Here is a 23,078-nt window from a genome sequence, read left to right on the forward strand (position 1 = left end):
GAATGAAAATAAAAAAGGAACGAAATAAAGAAGGGGAAAAATAAAGAAGAATGAAAATAAAAAAGGGAAAAAATGAAAGAGGAAGAAAATAAAAAAAGAGAAAAAATAAAGAAGAAAGAAAATAAAAAAGGAAAAAAATAAAAAAGTAAAAAATAAAAGAGGAAAAAAATAAGAAAAGAAGAAAATAAAAAAGAGAAACAATAAGAAGATAGAAAATAAGGAAGGAAAAGAATAAAGAAGAAGAAAGAAAATAAAGAAGTGAAAAAATAAAAAAGAAGGAAGAAAATGAAGAAAGAAAAAAAGGGAAAAAGAAAATAATATGGAAGAAAGACTTTAATTATATAAAATTAATGTAGCTCCATATAACGGTGTTTCATATTTGCTCTTACACAAATAATTACCCATTGAATTATATTAATTTATTTTCGCACAATAAATTATTAATCATTCAAAAAAAAAATCCCTCGAGTGATATTTTATGGTATTCATTGCCAAATGTCAAACAATGTTTCATTCTTGAATTTTTTTTTTCTTATTCTTCTGTATTGTTGATATTTTTCTCTTGGTGGGGAAAAAATGTTTAGGGATTTATCGGTCGTTGTAGTTTGCTCGTTAAACATTAAACAAAACACATTGTCGACTATTGTTTTTATCTGTCGACTTTTTATTTATTAACTCCATTTCCAATTTAAAATGATTGATCATCTCTTGTTGGCAGTAAAATTAATTAACTTTTGACTTTCATTGATACATTAGTTTATGTTTCTTGTTGCAGTTTAACGTTTCAATACTTCTTTTTTTATTTTTTTTTTGTGTGCGAATTTATAATAATTTTTCTGACGCACTGGGAAAACCTTGTAATTTGATGCGAGAGAAGATATGAAAAGAATTGAAACAATACAAAAGAATCGAATTTTCGATTTCTAAGAGGAAAATTGTTATTTTGACTTTCATTAATGAAATTACGCAAGGAAAATTTGATTTTGATTTTCCCTGACATTTTCCTGATTTTCAGACAGAATTTCGAATTTTTCCCTGACTCTAAAAAATATTCTAATTTACTGTAAAAATGACTATGAAGAAAAAAAAATTCTAATACTTTTATTCGCGAATTTCTTGAAATGTAAAATTATTCAAAAACATCAAATTTTCTTTTTTGAATAAATATTAAATCAGTATTATTTTTCCATATGAATACAAATTTTACAAGAATTTAATTTCAAACTTTTTGATATTTAATAATTTATAAAAATTGCTACTGTAAGTTCTTCAAAATTATTTTCATGATTTCAATTTAATTTTCTGGGATTTTTAACTAAAATTCTCTAAATCAATTATTTTTAATAATTTTTGACAAAGTTCGTTGAGAATTCAATTATTCCAAGCTCACCTAAATTAATTTTGAAATACTGTTTACAATTCAATTTAACTAAATTTCGATTATTCGGGAATTTCTTAATTAAATTTTTAAAAAATTCAATTATTAGGTAGTGTCGTAAATAATAAAAATCTTTATAGAAATTCAATTATTTTCAAGAATTTAAATAAAATTTTTCTCAAGAATTTAATTACTCTCGTAAATAAAAAATTAATAAAATTTTAATAAAGTTTTTTCATGTAATTAATTATTTTCATTATAATTTTAATAAAATTCCTTGAAAAAATTCAACTATTTTCAGTACAATTTTAGTAAAATTTCTCGAAAGAATTTAATTATTTTCATTACAATTTTGTCAAAATTTATTGAATTTACTTTAATAAAATTCTCTGATTCCCCTGACCTGCATCAACCCTGCCTTGGATAATATTTGCTTTTCTTGATCATCAAAAAAAAAAAAAAAAAAATTCCCAACCCTCATAAATTTGTATAAAGTAGGAAGTCATTAGTCGATGACCTTTTCCTTAAAACTACTTTTGTTATGCAATTGTTTTGCAAAAAATTTTTTTACTTTCTTAGTGTAGGCAGTTTTTAATAGACGATTCTAATACGTGGTCTCAACAATATGTTAATGAAGATATTCTAAAACACTTCCGTGGGGAAAAAAAGCAATTATTATTGACAAGTTCTATTAAATTGTTAAAAATAGTTTTACGAGAAAAACTGTCAACTTTTTATTATTATTATTCTTATTAAGCCAAAATATTTGCATAATTATAACGGACATAAGTATGTTGTGAAAGTTCCTAACGTTACATATATTTGCAAGCGGAATAGAAGTAAAAAAAAGGAGTGATTGAGGTTTAGGAGTCAGAAAATTCGATGTGGAGAGATTTCGAGATTTCAATCTTGAAACATGCTTCAGAACCGTGAAGAGGTCGTTTCGTCTTTTTTGTTTTCTTTTTTATTATCATATATAAATCTTGGCAGAAAGTTTTTAATTTAAACGTGACTGAAATTGTATTTCCCAAATATTAGTTTGAAAATTTCGAAAAATGAAAATTATGAAATTAAAATTATGAATTTTACAGAAAAATAGTTTTTTATGGTTGGATTGAAAAATTTATTTTTATGGTTTGGTGTTGTTAGACAAAACATTGAATCAAGTATTTTTTTGATTAAGAAATCGCAATTAGTACAATTTTTATATAATAATAAATTCATACGTATTGAGGTTGAAGCGATTTACAGCTCATTAGAGAAAAAAAAATTGACTCAAGTACTATTTAATTTTGCAAATGCGGTCATTGCAGAATTCAGAAATATTAAACAACTTTCTCTCTTATGATTTCAGTATAGTGAAGCTGGGACAAGATGCAAGATTGATAAAAGGGGAGAATCCCGCATAGAGAAGAATTAATTCCAAATTTCTGAATGAGGATGAATAGAGGATAATTTTTTTTTTTTTTTTTTTTGAAACTTGAAGAATTTGAATTTTTTTCTTTGATCATCAGAATGACGTCGAATCATTCGAATCATTGCTCGCCTTCCCGATCATCTTTAAGCTGTTGCCAGGTGGATAATACTAGTCAAAGCGACGTGAATGAGACATGCGTGCCTGGAAACAATAATTATTTTATGCAAGAGAAACACTCTTTCCCAAAGAGGCCGGAAGTCGATTTATCCTTTCGGAATATTAGGTACAGCATCAAGCAATGGAACCTCCGAAAATTGAAACCTGGTAAATAAACTTTTATTTTATGTTTTATTTTCAATGCTAACAAAATTTACTACGTACAATATAAAAATTATTTAATTATTTTAATTAATTTTAATGAATTACAACTCTTTATATTTAATACTTAATTATTCTCGTAAATATATAGCTAAATTAAATTATTTTCAAGAATTGCAATACAATTTTTATCAACAATTCAATTATTTTTCTCAAGAATTTAATTATTGTCGTAAAATAAATCAACAAGTATTCACAAAAATTAATTTATTTTTAAAACACTGTGAAAAAATTTTTCGTAAGAATAATAATATTCAATTATTTTTAATACAGTTTAATTAAATTTCTCTAAGGAATTCAATTATTTTCTTAAATAGTAAAATTCTTTGCAAAATTCAATTATTTTCATCCTAATAAAATTCTTGGCAGGAAATCAATAATTTTGGAAAATTTTAATAAAGTTCTTCTCAAAAATTCAATTATTTTCGTAAAAAATAAAAGTCTTCACAAGAATTCATTTTCTTTTTAAAAATAGTAAAATTCGTCGAATGATTTAAATTACATATTTTCAAGAATTATAATTCAAGAATAATAATTCGTCACGGGAATTAATTTATTTTTAAAAATTGTAATAAAATTTGTAGCAGGAATTCAATTATTTTAAAAAAATCTTTAATAAAGTTCTTGGCAAAAATTCAATTATTTTCAAAAATTGTAAATTTGAATGGAAAATAATTTTAATTAAAAAATCCGAAGTAATTTGTTTCTACAACATTTTTATTGAAATTATTTTTTAAATTAATTGAATTTTTGGTCACGTATTTAAATATTTAATTGATAAATTTTTAAACAATCGAAATTCCGTAAAATTGCATTGCAAATCAGTGGTTTTTAGATTTATTTGTGAACCTGTCTTTTTTTCTTTGAATAATTGAATTCTCAAAAATTAAAATTCTAATTGATTTATAGAAGACCAGCAATTTCAGAAATAATTAAATGCGAGTTTTTTTTACTTAAAATGATTTAAACAATATGACAAATTTCTGAAAAAAAAATATTGATGTAAGGAAAAATTTTTTTTCTCGTTTTTTCAACCTACAAAGCAAAGAAAATAATTAAAATATGAAATCATCTTATGGATTCACTAAATTATTCATATCGAAACAAAGGAAACGATAGACAATAGCTTGTATCGTCACATTGTGGCCTGAGGTTAATGAGAAATGAAATAATTTTATATTTAAACTTTTTTTTTCTTTTTCAACTCAAGTGAAAATTGAGCCATTTTCCACATAATATATACAATCTGAATTTCATTATAAATTTCCTCATAATCCGTTTTGAATAATGAGGGGATTAAAATTGAAGGCTCGAATCAATTTACATGATATTTTTCCTTATTTATTATTATTAAAATTTATATCCGGCTTTAATTTGCCAGAAAATATTAATCATGGGTTATAAACTTTTTTCTTTTTTTCATTAAACGATGTTTAATAATCTTTCTAATACTATATCTATGCATTATATAAGAAATTGATCATTATTTTTATTATTTATAAACAAAAAATTGCATCCGATGTGAAAATTGGACTTTCACAAATGTCTCGTGATGAATCGTTATGAATAATATATTGATGAAGTATCTTATGAAGACAGAGATAAACTCTTTTTCGAATTACTGCAATCTTCACCTTGAACTTTTTCTTATCATCGCTAATATATAGTTAATCATTGGAATTTTTTAATTTTTTCTTCATTATGATTAAAAAGTATAAGCAAATGATAGAATGTAATTTTTCCTTAAGACAACTTTTCCAACTTTTCTTTTAACTTCCGAGAAAATGTAGACTGAAGTCTGAAATTTTAATTGTCTGTTAAAAATGCATTAAAAATAATATGCGACAATAATAAATAATCATAATATCAATAATTAAAAACCAATATGTTCTCGTGTAGATTAATTGCTTTCGTGAAATTAGTTATTATTATTAAATTAATTGTAACAAGTATTTAATGGATTTGTGATTCGGTGTCCTTGAACTATTTGATAATCGACATTTGTGCAGCGATATGTCTATTTATTACTGAAAAAGCTCTAGATTCGGTGTCGTAGAATTGATAATCGAATATTGACCCAATTTCTAATCGTCTCAACATAATTAAGATTATTCCACCAAAATAGCTTAAATTGACTAAAAATGATTACGGTGTCACATATTTTTTTTTTGCATTCGAGAAAGTGTATTTTTTTTAGTTTGTGTATAACAAAAATTTGGATCAGGATTTGCAAAATAGAATTCGCACTTTCTATTTTTTTTTAAATCGAAGGTTAATACAAAGTACCTACATATTTTTATTATCATCTAATAAAGTTTCTTATCATTTGGTCATGCAAAACAAAAATTACGTCATTTTAACTAGAAAAGCAATTATGCTTTCGGAAACGCCGCTCAAAGTTCGCAGAATTAAGTTTGACACGAAACAGATGTCATCTGCTTTTGAAAAAAATGATTGAGCATTCAACTTTTATTAATTATTTCCTGTCGAATCATTTATTAAGTCAAGTGGAATTACCTTATTGTGTAATAAAACGCAATTATGTGGTTTTTACTGTAATATACTTATGTGTATATGTATATAAATGAATTATCATTCAACTTTTTAATTGTGACTATCTAAATGATAGATAATGCGAGAAATAATAATTTTAACATTATTATTATTATTTTGCTGTAATAAGTTTATTAGTTAATTTCTTTTATTAGAGTTATTTTAAAAATCAATTTAATTATTAAAAAAATGCGGTTTATATAATTTACCGTAACTCTATAGTTAAGGTACTACTACACTTTAGAAGGCTCTTAAAAGACCAAATTTTAAAAAAAAATTTCTTAGGTCTTTTATTATAAATATTTAAAAAACTTTTTTGCCTATATTAGTACATATTTGGAGTATAAAAATAATGGTTTGTTTTTAATTTTTATTTAATATCATAATCTGCAGACAGCATTCAGATCGAAACTCCAAAATGTTAGTTGTCCAATTGCGGACAGTTTATCTCAAGATTGACAAATCGGAAACAAAAAATCCAAATTGCTTTTTAAAAAGGAAGGTGTCTTGCATAGAAATCTACCACCAATAATGAAAAATCGACTAAAATAAAAAAATAGCAGATGTTTCAATAATTTGTTTAAAAATACACTATGTTTTTCAATATTTTTCTAGTCTGCAAAAATGTTTTTTTTTAATTTTTTGACCATTTTCTGGTAAATTGTCACACAGGACATGCTAACAAACAAAACGAGTTATCATTTAGGGGCCGTTCAAAAAATACGTAACGCTTTAGGGGGGAGGGGGGGTCAAGCTATTTGTTACGGTCAGCAGAAAAAATGGCGCTAATGTATACAACATTGCGTTACATGGGGGGAGGGGGGGGGGGGTTCAAATTTCCGAAAAATAGCGTTACGTAATTTTTGAACGGCCCCTTACTAAAATCGGTTCAGTAGATTCAGAGATAAACTGTCCGCAATTTGAGAAAACGTTATTTTGAGAAAAATGCGTTTAAACTTATATGTATCGTTAGAGGCCATCCATAAATTACCTAAAATTCTTTTGCAAATTGAACCCCCACCATTTTTTTTATTTCAGACACTGTTACATACATTAGCACCAATGTTTCTAGTGGTCGTAACAAAAAGTTGGACGCCACCATCCCCTTAAGACTTACTTAATTTGTCAATGACTTTTTACATTAATTGAATATTTTTTGAAAAATTTACTTTTATTTTTTACAATTGGTTATAAATACTTTAGGAGGTGTTTTCTGAAGTTATAAAGAGTTAAAAATACAATAAAAAAAAATAAAATTTTTTTAATTTCTTGTTTTATTTTTGATCTTTAAAAGATTTTTAAAAATTTGTTTATTTTCAAATATCAACTTCAATTTTTGAATGATTTTAAATTCGAATTTTTAAAAAATTCACTTACATATTGACTAATTCAATTATTTTCATAAATAATAAAATTCTTCTTAGAAATTCAATTATTTTCAAATATTATAATAAAATTCTACGCAGCAGGACTCGAACCAGTGAAAGTATTTCAAAATACGGACTTTACGGACAAAAAATGAAAATTTTATTATTTACCAAAATACATAATTGAATTCCTGTAAAAATTTTATTATTTATGAAAATAATTGAATGATTGCGAAGAAATTTATAAAAAAAATTGTAAATATAATGAAATTCCTGTGAAATTTTTATTATTTTTTGAAAATAATTAAATGTTTGTGTGGAATTTTATTCAATTGTTTTTTAAATAATTGAATTCTTTTGGAAAATTTTATTAGAATAGTAGATAGGGTGATGTGGGGTGATGTGCAACGTTTTTTTTCGTTGGACGAAAAACATGTCAAATAATTAAATTTTTAAATATTTCAAAATTGAATTACTTAGAGGCATTATAATAGAATATTTCTGCATTATTAGATTTTCAGAATTTTAAATTTTTCCTACAAATTTTTCGCTTTTTCAAAAACGTCTGTTTTTGCATTTTCCAAAAAAGTTGGGGTGATGTGCAACACCAGTAAAATTCAGGTATGTAATGCATAAATATCGATGAAAATCTCTTTAATTATTAATTTTAGGCTTTTTTAATGCAAACTAATCGAAATCTGCCAAAAAAAAATTTACTGAGGTATAGTTGACCTCTGAAAAGTAGAGATTTCACCAAAGAAAAAAAAAATTTTTTTTGTTTAATTTTTTATTTATTTATAACTGAATGAGAAATATAATTAAAGGAAAATAACTAAGAATTTTTTATTCATCATGTGAATCGCAGTTATGGCATGTAAAAAGTAGTTATGTCCACCCCAAAAAAAGTGTTGCACATCACCCCAAATATGATATTTTGCAAAAAATGATTTGTACGCAATTCAATGCAATGGAAACACAAAATATAAAAAGATATTTAAAAACACTTAAAAAAGCAACAATAAGCACATTCTTATCTATAAAATAAATTAAAACCCTTCACAAAACGACCAAAAACGACTAGAAATGTAAAGCGCGAGAAATATTTCCTTCTCGAGAAATTTAAGTCAACTTACGTACAGTAAACCTAGCTGCGAGCTGTCTCGTGAGTTTTATATAAAAAACAAGCTACTGAGGACACAAACAAATGGCAATACTTGGCTCTGTTCAATATCGAACTGTAGATCAGAAATCGGCGGTGTTGCACATCCCCCCATGTTTCACATCACCCCACATCACCCTACATATTAAAAATCATTGAATTGAGAAAAATTTTTGAAAATAATTGAATTTTGGAGAAGAATTTAATTATTTATAAAGATAATTGAAATTTTGACAAGAATTTTATTAAAATTTTTGAAAACAATTGAATTTTTGCGAAGAATTTTATTATTTGAAAAGATAATAATTGAAATTTTGACGAGAACTTTTTAAAAAAAATTAATTGTTCAGAATTGTTAGTTGAAAAGTATGAAAAATGCAAATTTTACAAGATTTTAATTTGAGACCTTTTCAAAATTCAATTTTTTCTAAAAATTCATGCTCCAATGCTTTTAATATTCAATTATTATCAAAATTTCAAAAAAAATAAATTTTCAAATCAATTTTGATTAGAAAATTCTACGAGAATTCAATTATTTAAATACAAAAATAAATAATTTATTGAATAAATAATTGATTACTTCTTAAAAATAAATTCTCATAAAGAATAAAATATATGTAGTAAAATTCTTCGCAAGAATTCAATTATTTTCATAAATAATAAAATTCTTCCCAGGAATTCAATTATTTTCATAATTAATAAAATTCTTCTCAGGAATTCAATTATTTCCATAAATAATAAAATTCTTCGCAAAAATTCAATTATTTTTGAATTTTACGTTTAGAACAAGAGAAAAAATTCAGCTTAAAATACATATTTACAAAAATATTGTAAATTAATTATTTTATTTCTCTTACAGAGCCCAAAGAGATTCTGCATGGAGTCAGTGGAGATTTTAAAGCTGGCGAATTAACAGCTATCATGGGACCTTCCGGTGCTGGAAAATCAACACTTTTGAACGTTCTAGCTGGATTTACGTAAGAAACATTCTTTAAAAAAGAAAAAAATTTCTAGAATTTATTATGTTCAATTTCTAGAAATTTTTATGTTTATTTATTTTTTTTTGTCTTTGAAAAATAATTGGAAAAATTTGGAAAATAATCAAAAAAAGAAACAAACAAGCAAAGTATACTGAATCATTAAAAAGGATTTTTCTAACATATTCACAGAGTTGAAGTAATTTAAAAATATTTGTCTATAAATATTTTTATTACATATTTAAATTAGTTACAAATAGAAGAGACGGAAGTCAAGTAACACCTAATAGGTTTACAAAGCAATCGAGATGCAATAAACGTGATTCACATTTTTATATTTTTATTACATAATGAATAGGAATCGATTCGAAAACGCATTATCCTAATTAACATAAGACAAGAAAATTTTATTACTTGTAATTAGTTTATCAGAAAATCCATGTTAAATACCTGATTGAATTGATTTGCACATTTATTGTTACGTCTTTTAATAGATCTCAACACTCACGTTTTTAAGTATTTCATTAAAATAATTGCTAAAAATTGTTTTTCATTTTCAAGTAGGATAAAAATTTAATCGAGAAAGGAAAGAAAAAACGGAAAAGAATTATTTAGATAAAAGAAACTAAGTTTATGCTGAAATTTTATACTATGTTATAAAGCATATTGAGTGTTAAAATTGATATAAAATTTTTTATAGAGTTTAAGTTGCGATTTTTTCATTATTATTCATCGCTGATAAGAAAATGACTAATGCAGATCAAATGAAATAGTTAATGTAATAACTGGATCCAGTTTTATTAAAAAGTTGATGCGCAAGTCTAATAAGATTTTTACATTCAACTTTAGACGTGTGTGAAGGAAAATAAATTTTTCTAATTATTGTGAAAATTATAGGAAAAAGTTGACAATGACTAATGATGATGATAGCCAGCAATTAAGTGTCAAATGCCTTTTATTCTCTATTTTTCAAAATGGATATTAATTTATGTCAACTTATAGGTCAAGATTAGAAAAATAAAAGTAAACTTAAATTTATTCAATTTCCTGGATTATAATTTTTGTAAGAAAGAAAAATTAAAAACTCATAAACGATGGGAGATAATATTAATATAAAGAACGTGATGGACATTTTAAAAAAGAAATAATTCTCATGTGGGTAAATTACGATAAGACAGTTTAATGGAAAGAAAAATAGTTTGTAAAATCTAAGTATAGTATAAATTTAAAATTATGAGTAATTTCCGTTGTTATAAGGATTATTGTTTTATATAATGTTCACTGAACACGAGAGAATATAAAAACATTCCTATGGAATGGAACTTTTATTTCATATTTTCTTTGACATTTTATAAAGCATATAAGGTAAAATTGCATATAAAGTTATATCTGATAATGGGGAAAAAAGTATTTAGTTGTTGGAAATTGTATACAATTTGAATAAATACGTATTCGTCTCATATTTATTTAGAATGTCATTATGTCAAAAGTTATTTCAGTTGCAAGACGTGAGCTATTTGACATTCATTTCAATTTATTGTTTTCGAAAATTACTGAAATTAATTCCTCTGCTGTAAATGTGATGATATTTCAAATTATATCATAATAAGTCAGTTTTGTAATCAATTTTTTAATTAAAACACTTTTTATACTATTCACCTCATTTGAGTATTATTTATTCAAACGATTATTTACAATGTAAGGGAAATATTGTAGACAAATAAATTTTTTGATGAAACTGAAACTTACTTTTTGCAAATTTTGGTTCTCAACAAAAAAATTTAATATTTAACTTTAAAATTTAATTTCCGGAGCGGGTGTTTCAACTTCATAATTTTCTGAATAATTCTTTTAATTGTAGTCTTTAATTAAGAAAAACTTGAGGAAAAAATTGGAGTAATATCTGATATAACTTTAAATTTTCAGAGTTCTGTCACGTTTGTCTTGTCAGTACCGAATTATTACGAATATTATACAGAAGAGAGAAATGCAAAATAATAATTGGGTGCAATGAACTGGGGCTACGTGACAAAACTCACGACCCTACTGATCCCTCGAGTTCAAATCTTCATTCTTGGAATTTTTCTGTTGGAAAATTTTCTTGGCGAATAAAGAACAACGATTATGATTTTGATGATCTGTATTTAAATTTTTTTTCTTCCTTTTTTCAGTGTTCAAGGTACTACCGGTGAAATCCTAGTGAATGGAAAGAAACGAGTACCACACAGTGAAAGGTGGAGAAGAACATCGTGCTACATACAACAGGATTCTTTACAAAGAACGAGACTAACGGTGGGAGAAGCCATGACTCTTGCCGCTCACCTCAAACTCGGCTACACTATCAGTTCTGCTTACAAACACACTCAGGTGTGTAAATGAAATAGGCTTTTGCATTTTTTTTAATTTTTTTTTCTGTTGCATATTATGATTGTAAAAACAAAAATTCAGGCTTCAATTTCCGAAAGATTTCTTCATTGTTTATATTTTACTATCAATCATTCTTAATGATACATGTTTCCTAAGACAATTTGTATTTACATAAAAATTCGCTATTGGCTCTTTACCTCTAAACGAATGTTAGTTAACACATTTTTATGTAATTCGAGAAACTGCATTTTGACGAGATTTTCAAAACTAAAAATTCAATATTTTTATTTATTTTATTAACAAAGCTTCTAAGGGCTGATAAATTTATTTAATCCAAATAACCGACTACTTGTCTACTCTCAAATTTATTTGATTCAAATAATTTTTATTACAATCAAATTGGTTTGAAATAAATTTTACTTGAACCAATAATTTCAGTATTTGAATATTCAACAAACAAGATTTAATAGATTGAAATAGAAATTTATTATGTAATTAAAAATTGATTCAAGCAAATAGGATAATAGACAAGTAATCGGTTATTTGAACCAAATACTTTTTTTTCAACAATTTTTTTATAAGCAAATCTTCATTTGCTTTATCAATAAAAAAAAGAATCGATATTGCAAAAATTATCTGTGGCATTTGAAATGTCCACATTTCGATGAAAGATTTTCTCACTTTATCAATATAATGCCAAAGATGACGAAATGTCTGCCAACAGAAAAAAAATGTAGTTAAATTCTCCCACTAGTGTAAAAATCAAGAAAAATTAACTCTCAGAAAAAACAAAACAATTTGGTTATAAATCTTAAACGTAAATAAAATTAGTCAACTTTGTATCTTTTTTAAAAAAATTATTTTACTTTTTTTTGTAAATTTTAATTGCATGCCAAGATTTTATATACGATACAAATTATAAGTGACGGATAAAAGAGGGAAAAAATCAAATGAAAACTTGTTTTGTTAAATTGTACAAAATTTTACTATATTCTTGTTTTATTTTATACGTCGTTAATAATAATAATAATAACACTGCACTTGATAGTATGACCCTCATAAAATAAAAATTATAGATTTAAACATTCTTAATTATGCAAAAATTTTACAACACAATCTTTTACTCCACGTGTATATTTCAATGATCATTAATTTTCATTTTATAAATGGAAAATTTGATCGATTTGAAATTATTAATTTTTTTGATGACTTAGACTTTCTGATATTGCATTATAATAATTCTCGGATATAAAATATTTTCTACTTATACTGTAAATCATCATCTTCATTGTAAAAATTAAGATTAGAATTTCGTAGGAAAAAATTACTTTTTCATTTTCAAATAAAGTTGAAAAAGATCTTGATCTAAATTTCATTTTCAATGATAAGACTAAGTTTATTTTAAATTTGTTTCTTTTTTTTTTAATTTATTTTACGATTCGTATGCAATATCGTCAATTCTCTGGACAGGTTTTTTTTATGGCACATATTTTACGTGCATCGTACACATTCATGGGGTTAATGGAAACATTTCAACACTTTCATTTTTAAAGATATGTTTATAAGTTAAAGACAGAAAGTAATTCTGAATTTTTCTTACAGGTTTTGGAGCTTCTTGAAATTCTTGGACTTGGTTATTGCTATGATACCTTATGCGGTCGATTATCGGGTGGACAAAAAAAGAGACTTGATGTTGCTATAGAGCTACTCAGCAATCCATCAGTATTATTTCTTGATGAACCTACAACTGGTACGTTTTTTTTACTGTGTTTCGAATTTTCAGTCGATCGAATTTTGTCAGACTGAATTTTATAAAGTAGAATTATTTTAAATTGTAGTGAAAATAATTGATATCTTCTAAAGAGTTTTATTAAATTTTTTAAAATGACTGAATTCTTTAAAGCAATTTTATTAATAATTTCGAAAAAAAATTAATTCTATAAAGAAATTTTATTGATAATAATTTCATTCCTCTGAAAAAAATTATTTTTGAGAATAATTGAATTCTTTCAAGAAATTTAAATAAAATGTATTGAAAATAATTAAATTTTTATAAAGAACTTTATGAAAATTTTTAAAAAGAATTGAATTCTTTCCAGAAATTTTATGAAACTGGTATTAAAAATAATTAAATTCTTCTGCAATTTCAATTATTTATGAAAATAATAACAATAAAAAATAAAATTTATAAAAATTCAAATTTAATTTAAATTGTACTGAAAATAATTGAATTGTTAAGAAGAATTTTATTGAAACTTTTGAAAATAATTAAATTCTTTCAAGGAAATGAATTAAAATTGTCCTGCAAATAATTCAATTCTATCGAAAAATTTTATTAAAATTGTATTGAAAATAACTGAATACCTGCGGAGAATTTTATTATTTATAAAAATAATATAATTTGTAAAATTACAAATTCAATTATTTAGAAGAAAAATTTAATTCTTTTGAGCAAAAATTTCAATTTTAGGCACACTAAAAATAGTTCTTTCGAGAAATGTAGTTAAAATTAAATTGAAAGTAATTGAATAATATTGTTATAAAAAATTGCATCAAAATTTTTTTAAATAATTAAATTCTTATAAAGAATTGTATCAAAATTTCTTGAAAATAATTCAATTCTTTTCTTTCTTTTGAGAAATTTAATTATTTATAATTAATTTAATTCTTAGCAAGAGCTTTATCAAAATTTCTGAAAATAAATAAATTTTTTTTAATAATTCTGTTAACATTTTTTTAAATAATTGAATTGCTTGTAAGAATTTTATTATTTCTGAAAGTAATAATAAATAATTGAATACTTAACCAAAAATTTCATTACAATTTTTTATAAAACAATTGAATTCCTGTGAAGAATTTTATTAGAAATTTTAAAAATAAATTAAATTCTTGCGAAGAATTTTATTACAATTTTGTAAAATAATTCAATTTTGTCGAGGAATTTAACTGAAATTATACTAAAATTATTTAAATTATTCAAAAGACGTTTGTTAAAATTTTTTAAATAATTAAATTTTTTATGAAAGTTTAAAATTTTTTAAAAAAATTTGAAGTCTTAAGGATTCTTTTTAAAATGGTATTAAAAATAATTGAATTCCTGTTAAGAACTTTATTATTTATGAAAATAATTAAATTCTTGCGAAGAATTTTTTTTATTTACCTACAATAATATTTAATTCATGACAAAAAATTTATTACAATTTTTGAAAATAATTGAATTCCTTCGAAGAATTTTATTACAATTTTTTAAAAGAAACTGAATTCTTGAAAAAAAAAATTTATTTTTAAAAATAATTTATTACAATTTTTTATTACAACTAAATTCTTGCAAAAAAATTTGATTATTTATGAAAATAATTGACTTCTTGCGAAGAATTTTAATCCAATTTTGGGAAATAATCAAATTTCATCTAGGAATTTACTGTAAATTGTACTGAAAATAATTGAATTTCTTTAAAGAATTTTATCAAAATTTTTATAAATGAATTTTTTGAGGAATTTGATTAAATTAAATTTTAATTAAATTCTTTGAACGAATTTCATCCAAATTTTTGAACATAAGAGGCATTTTACGTGAAATGTCCTAAGTTGAAATTTCAACTTCTTGAAAAAAAATTGAAACTCAGGGAATTTGTTGTTCTATCAAGTAGAAATGTGCCACAAAAAATATTTTTGATTTTTTCGAAAATTTGGAGGGGGTAGAGGGGATTTAATTTGACCAATTTTGCTAACACCGGCTACTTTGTGAATTTTTTCTGAACATACTTGTAATGGGAAAAATTTTTTAGAATATGTTTCTGAAAGGTTTTTTCGTCCTCTTTCCAATGGTGTACACTACCGGTCAAAATTGAGAGACCACCCATTTTCAGGCGAATGAAAATCGTTTTAAAACATAAAATTTATTGAAACTAAAATTTTTTTCCTTTTATGTTTTAAAAGATGATAACATTTTGAATAGAACAACATCTTTCAGAAATCGTTTGGCCAATAATTTATTTAGATATTTTTAAAAAATCGTCATTTTCAATGTTTTACAAAAATTTGAATAACTTCTAAAATAATGAACGCTTTTTAATGATCTTAGGCTTATTTTAAAGGTCATTTGCTACACTACAAGAATTACTTATATGCATTAACGTATAATTTTTTTCTTAGAAAATGCAGGCCATCAAACTTGGACCAAAAAAATTCAAAAAATTTGAAACAATCTTATTAACAGAAAAATAATTTTTAAAATTCAAACGTATTTTTTTTATTAAATTTTCTTGAAAACTCTACACCATATGATGTTTTATATATTTTCTAGAATAGTTTTTAGTACAGAAAAATTGTACCAAATTTTTTGAATTTTTTTGGTCTAAGTTTGAAGGTCTGCATTTTCTAAGAAAAAAATTATACTTTAATGCCTATAAATAATTCTTATAGTGTAGCAAATGACCTTTAAAATAAGCCTAGGATCATCAAAAAGCTTCCATTATTTTAGAAGTTATTCAAATTTTTGTGAAACATTGAAAATGAGTAATTTTAAAAATATCTAAATATAATATTGGCCAAATGACTTCTAAAAGATCTTGTTCTTTTCAAAATTTTATCATCTTTCAAAAAATAAAAAGAAAATAATTTTAGTTTTAATACATTTTGTGTTTTAAAACGTTTTACAATCGCCTGAAAATGGGTGGTCTCTCAATTTTGACCGGTAGTGTATTTTATTTCTTAATATTTTAAAAATTTACCCTAATTTTTGATAATTAATATTTAATTTTCAATTTCCCAAAAATCGGTTCGTTTTTTTTAAATAAATTATTGCAAACGAAAGCTGAGGTTTTTTCCTATCGGCATGTAAATTTTCAGAATGCCCTTTTTTTTGTTTTTGAGTTATTAGATTTCAAAGAATAAATTGCGGCGCGCTGCGTCGCGGTTGCACTGAGCCGCGTGGCAACCGGCGTGAGACGAGGCGCCCAGGACGCAATTCATTCTTTGAAATTTAATAACTCAAAAACAAAAAAAAAAGGGCATTCTGAAAATTTACATGCCGATAGGAAAAAACCTCAGCTTTCGTTTGCAATAATTTATTTTCAAAAAACGGACCGATTTTTGGGAAATTGAAAATTAAATATTAATTATCAAAAACTAGGGTAAATTTTTAAAATATTAAAAAATAAAATTCACCATTGGAAAGAGGACGAAAAAACCTTTCAGAAAGATATTCTAAAAAATTTTTCCCATTACAAGTATGTTCAGAAAAAATTCACAAAGTAGCCGGTGTTGGCAAAATTGGTCAAATTGACCCCCCTCTACCCCCTCCAATTTTTCGAAAAAATCAAAAATATTTTTTGGGTCACATTTCTACTTGATAGAACAACAAATTCTCCGAGTTTCAATTTTTTTCAAGAAGTTGAAATTTCAACTTAGGACATTTCACGTAAAATGCCTCATAATTGAATTCTTTTAAGGAATTTTATTATAATTATGAAAATATTTAAATTGTTTCGAATAATTTTATGAAAATTGTATTGAAAATAATTGAATTCCTGGGAAGGATTTTATTAAAATTTTTGAAAATAAGAAATAATAATAAGTTAATTAGTTAATAAGTGAGCTTGTGAAAATTTTGTTACTTATTCAAAAATTGAAGTAGATATTGAAAAATAAAAACAAATTTGCATATTTGCAAAAAATTAAAGAAATTAAATACCACGATTCGCGCGTAACATTTTCTAGTTTTCTTGCCAATTTCTAAAATTCGCACAGTAATGTTGAAACTGTAAATATTTAAAATGATAATCTACATGTTTATAGATATTAAGAAATTTTCGATATTTTCAGGCTTGGATTCTGCTTCCTGTAGCCAGTGCATTGCTCTCTTGCAACGATTGGCAAGAGTGGAAAGACGAACTGTAGTGTGTACGATTCATCAACCTAGTGCTCTGCTCTTCGAAATGTTTGACCAACTTTACGCGGTTGCCGAAGGTCACTGTATATATAGAGGATCTATACAATCACTAGTACCACATTTATCATCAATCGGAGCCGACTGTCCACCTTATCACAATCCAGCAGATTTTTGTACGTTTCATTCACTTTTTTTCTTCTTTAATTATTTTTTCTTATTTTTTATAATAAAATATATTTCTTAATCCATTCTTCTGATATATTTAATGACATTCATTTAAGAATCATTTCTGAAAGTGTGTCATACTAATGACATTTTCTTTGTTTATATTGTGATTTAATATTTTCTGTATCAAAGTTGAAGAGACAATAAGTATTATTCTCGAGATAATGATACAATTTTATTCATAAATAGAGATGAACTAAATATCCCATTATTTTTATATATTGCAAAGTGAATGATAATGACGTAATGTAATGAGACTTTTTTTGTAATCTCTCTCCAATTACGATTACGCGGTTTAATTGACATAATTTTCCATACATTTACCCTAGTTGATAGTACAGGATATGTGAAACAAGATAATTTATTAATAAATCAGGTTCCTTAAGAAACATTTGGATGCTCCAATGCCCTAGAAATTTTATCTAATTTAATTCCATAAAAGCAGCATCTTTAAGCGAAATAGTTTTTGAAAGAGGTGAAGGTCATTAAGAAGCAAATATCTAATATCAACTCATTATTTACTCTCTTTACTCGCATAATTTTCTCAAATATTCGATTCATAAAATATCAATTTAAAAATATTTATAAATAAAATCTAAATCCTTTCCTTTAATTAATAAAATATAATAGAATAAAAATTTAGATGGTAATAATTGTTTTTATATTTTAGTGTTGGAAGTTGCGATTGGGGAGTACGGAGTCACAATAGAAAAATTAATAGAAAAAATTGAAAGTATACCAAATGAGGACCACACGTTGCCAGCAATAAAATCGAGTATCGATGGTAATTAGTTTTACATATTTTTTGTTCTATTTTTTTTTTTTTTTTTTTTTTTTTTTGAAAAAAATTTACATAATTGTGAAATGTAATAATTTTATTCTAGATTTGGACGATTGTGTTTCAAATGAAAAAGCACCTCCGCCTGCTGGATTTTTGGCTCAATGTTACTTACTCTATAAAAGGCAATTGATCTCTTTAAAGAGGGATTACACTTTAATGGTCATTCGTCTTCTTTGTCATTTGCTGATTGGTGTAATTTTTGGATATCTCTACAGGGGAAGTGGTTTTCGAGCGAATGGAGTTTTTGCTAATTATGTCTATCTTTACGGATCACTTTTATTAATTGTTTACACGGGAAAAATGGCCGTTACCCTTGCTTGTAAGTATTTCGATCTATGAAATTTATTATTTCGATCTATGAAATTTATTATTTCGTTCTATGAAATTTATTGCTGTAAATTCATGTCGGTAAAGTTCACAATGTTTATGATCAATGATTGAAAGAATAAAAAATATTTTTTATGGCGAAAGGAAGAAAGCTATTTTTTTTTAATTTATTGATCAAAAAACTATGCAAAACATTTTTTAATTTTGTTTTACAAAAATATATACAAAATTTAAATAGAAAATTATTTTCTCATCTCAATCGTTGATTATAAACATTGTTAATTTCACTAACGCGTTAATTCTATATATTTTTTTAATGTTGATAAAATTTACAACGTTTATAATTACAGGGTGTGCACCCAATAATTATTTCTAAAAAAAAGTAGCAAAAAGTAGATTGAAGACTGATAAAAATACTAAAATAGTAGCTATCGAAAAATTAAATATGACGACTAAAAAATTCGTTTCAGTCGATTCACAAAAATCACAAAAATTTAATTCTGTATTTCTCTGATTTCCATACAAAATATTCACTTTTCTTCGTATCCTTGCAATAACTTCAATTCTAAATTTTTATGAAATTCAATATTTTCTAAAATTTTAGTTAGGATTCTTCAAAAATTAGATTATAATCTAAAATTTTAACTGAAATTCATTTTTTAATCAATTCTTATTAGAAAATTCTACTAGAATTCAATTATTTAAATACAAAAATAAATAATTGATGATTTCTTAAAACTGATACTTATGAAGAAATTTATAAAAATTTTTGAAAATAATTACATTTTTCGAGGAATTTATTTAAAATTTTATTAAAAATAATTGAAATCTTCTGAATTACTTGAAAATAATTGGATTCTTGTTAAGAATTTTATTAATTATGACAATAATTTAATTCGTGCGAAGAATTCAATTTTTTACAACAATAATTTAATTCTTGTGAAGAATTTTCTTAAAATTTTTGAAAATAATTGAATTTCTGTAAAGAATTTAATAACAATTTAAAAAAAAATTGAATTACAGTCAGGTCCCCATACTGTTAGATTCCAAACTGTTCTTCTTCTTCTTCTTCTTCTTCTTAATTTCTGGCTTCGATTACTCAGGCCAATTCCAGTAGTATATTATACCATGTAATGTATTATTCTTATTTGAGGTTCCACTTGTGAGTCTTATTAGATGACAGCTGTTTGCAGTGGTGGAGAGGTTTAGGAGTTTGACACTAGGTGGCGTTGCCTTCCTCTCCGTTGTGTAGGGAAAAAAAATTATTTAAAAAATGTCTGTTGGCATACAATGGTAATTAATATCTTATTATTTTATATATTTTTAGAATATCTTTCTTAGCTTGACTTTTTAATTATTTTGATTTGTATATATTGTTCCAATTGATTTAACTGTATGTGTGTTATACATCAATTTGTGTAGTGCTTTTTGAGAGTGCTTTTATTAGGATTGTTGTGGTAGGATAGGTTTGGGGGACTTTTACTAGCATTCCCTATACAATCAGTCACCATAATTTGAATTTTTTTTTTTTTTTTTTTTTTTTTTTCTTCCTATCATTCGTATTTATTATTTATTATATATTTCTCTTTTCCTTTTCCTATTGCCTAAATATTTACATGTGCTAATCTTTTTGCATTTCATGGATATATCTGTGCTTTCGGCCAATATAATTTTTTTTTTTTTTTTTTTTTTTTTTAAATTTGTACATTTTGGACAAACTCGATTTTGTAATTGATAATTATTATACTTCCATTGTTCCTCTTAATCCTATTCATAATAAGAGAATTGAGAAGTGAAATTCCTTCTCTTCTCCTCCAAATTAAAATATCAAAATTAAATTTTTTTGAGAGGCATATATGTCTCTGTTTTCTACTCAAGTTCCGATTGAAATATTAAAGAAACTCTGAGGTTGTTGACATTATACAACTAATTCGTTTATCAGAATTAGTAAAAAGAAAAGAAAAAAATAAAAAAACAAAAAACAAAATAAAAACAACAAAAAAATAAAAATAATTAGAAAAAATTTGTGCGACTTCTAAATTAGTCTTGCTTATAGCAGACTACCTTCAGATCGGTTTCCGGATTTAATTTAAATAACTATATCATCCCTCAACAGGAGGTCACCAATTTCCGTGACAGATTCCATAGTTGGGTTGTATATTAGGAAGTTCCATTCTGGGGGATTCACCGTTCTAGTTTTGAATTTGTTGTAGAAAAATTCAATGAATTTGACTCTTCCCTCAGAAAACAAGGGACAATCGTTAACATAATGCAGAACCGAGCTCGTCTCATATCCACATCTGCATGTAGGTGCAATGTTCCAGCCTAGTCTGGAAAAAAACTCCCCCACACAGACATGTCCCGTTCTGAGTCTCGTGATCAGATTAATGTTTCGTCTTGGTATATCATAGCTTGAGAACCAGGGTCTTTCAGATTTAGCAGTGATATAGTTAAAATATTTTTGTCTGGTTTTTGCTTCCGGATAAAATGGCCACGCGTGTTTGATTGTCGATATATGATCGTTGTTTATAAGGTTTTTTAGGTCTTCTTTTGAGAAGAAGGCTTTTCTTCCTGCCGGAAAGCTTAGGGCCAGTTTTGCTAACCTGTCGGCTTCCTCATTTCCCGGTATGTTTGAGTGTGATGGAATCCAGAGCATTTTAATATCTTTTTGGAGATGTATCAACTGTAAGATCATTGAAGCGATCTCGTGGACTAGTACTCTGGACTCAGAGTCTCTCAATCTATCTCTGATTACATGCATCGACTTCATAGAGTCTGTGATGATTAAAGGGTGTATAATGTCCTCCTCAATGGAGTGTTTTAGAGCCGAGTGTATACCACTCAGCTCCGCCATTATAGGCGACAAACACCCATTCAGTCTGTTACCCTGTCTGAATTGTGTCTGAGGAATATAGAGACTCGAAGACGCCCTTCCGCCAATTTCCGCATATGATCCATCTGTATAGATTAGAGTATTGTGTCCGTATTTGTTTTTAACAACATTATGGAAAGCTTCTCGGGGGTTTTCAGCTGATCTTACATCATAGCCCGTTTCTTTATCCATGATGTTGTCGACATCCATTATTAGCTCCGCCCAGTCTCTATCATAGTATGCCGGTTTTAGAGGTCTGATGGTAGTGGATGACAGATCTTCCACCGGTTTCAGGTATTTTAATGGAGGAAAATTATATAAATATTTGGGCGTCTGTTTTGTTTCTGCGATTTCGAGTGACAAGTCCTCTAGTCTGCGTAGCAGAGGGTTGCTCATCCAACTAGAGATTCTAATAGAGTTTCTATTCAGGAGCAGAGACCTTCTACACTCAAGTGTAGGTTCCCCCGCTTCCGACAAAAGTATCGGGATTGGGGTTGTCCTCATACATCCTAGAGCAATCCTGAGGGCACTAAACTGGATACGATCTAATCTAATTAGTCTGCATCGACCGGCGCTAGCAAAGAGTATGGAGGCCCATTCAAGCAGAGATCTTGTAAGGCCCCTGTATACCACCAGCATTGACTCTGGGTGGGCTCCGTAGGTCACCTTTGCCAGTGTTCGCATAATACTTAGTGACTTGTTGGCTCTCAGCACCAAATTATCGATGTGCTCATGCCAGTCCAGTTTATGGTCCATGATGACTCCCAAATATATTATACTATTGGAGTTCGTTATTTGGTTATTTCCAACCCTTATTTTCTCTGAAGAGAGGTCATTCGCACCTCTCGAAAATATACACATTTGGCTTTTCCCTGTGGCGACGCTGAAGCCAAGATCTGATAGCCAAGGGATTAGCCTATCAATAGCATCCTCGATTTGAGATTGTGCTTCATTGTGATTTTCGTTTGCGGCGTACAATAAGATGTCATCTGCAAATTGCAGAATTTGCACATCCTCTCCAATAATTTGTTTTATCTCTCTCAAAGCCAGGTTGAATAATAAAGGGGATAAAACTCCTCCCTGTGGCACTCCAACCCCACAGACTCGAGGGGCAGAGGATTCTCTCCCGAAATAGAGTACCCTCTCAGTAATCATAAATGATACAAAGTTACGTATTCTGGCAGGTACCCCCGAATCTCTCAGCTGACTCATGACCGCTGACGGCAGGAGGGCATTAAATGCCCCCTTGATGTCTAGAGCCACCGTCACCGTGTTCTTTTTTTGTGTGAAATTGTGGAGTATGTCTGCAGTTAGGAAGGTCACG

The 23,078-nt window shown here is 26.2% G+C and overlaps 1 protein-coding gene across 1 annotated transcript in view; it reads left to right on the plus strand.

Annotated features, from left to right (window-relative positions):
- Window positions 1-23,078, plus strand: part of LOC122511326 (ABC transporter G family member 3-like) — a 43,807-nt gene that overhangs the window by 3,734 nt on the left and 16,995 nt on the right. Inside the window, exons 2-8 of the mRNA XM_043626484.1 lie at window positions 2,733-3,119; window positions 9,112-9,229; window positions 11,401-11,596; window positions 13,199-13,346; window positions 17,423-17,662; window positions 18,385-18,498; window positions 18,599-18,874. Of these exons, the coding sequence (XP_043482419.1) occupies window positions 2,894-3,119; window positions 9,112-9,229; window positions 11,401-11,596; window positions 13,199-13,346; window positions 17,423-17,662; window positions 18,385-18,498; window positions 18,599-18,874 (1,318 nt within the window). The 5' untranslated portion in view covers window positions 2,733-2,893. The remainder of the gene's footprint in view (window positions 1-2,732; window positions 3,120-9,111; window positions 9,230-11,400; window positions 11,597-13,198; window positions 13,347-17,422; window positions 17,663-18,384; window positions 18,499-18,598; window positions 18,875-23,078) is intronic.

The sequence above is a fragment of the Leptopilina heterotoma genome, unplaced genomic scaffold (assembly GCF_015476425.1).
Source record: "Leptopilina heterotoma isolate Lh14 unplaced genomic scaffold, ASM1547642v1 Lhet_81, whole genome shotgun sequence".
NCBI classification, from domain to species: domain Eukaryota; kingdom Metazoa; phylum Arthropoda; class Insecta; order Hymenoptera; family Figitidae; genus Leptopilina; species Leptopilina heterotoma.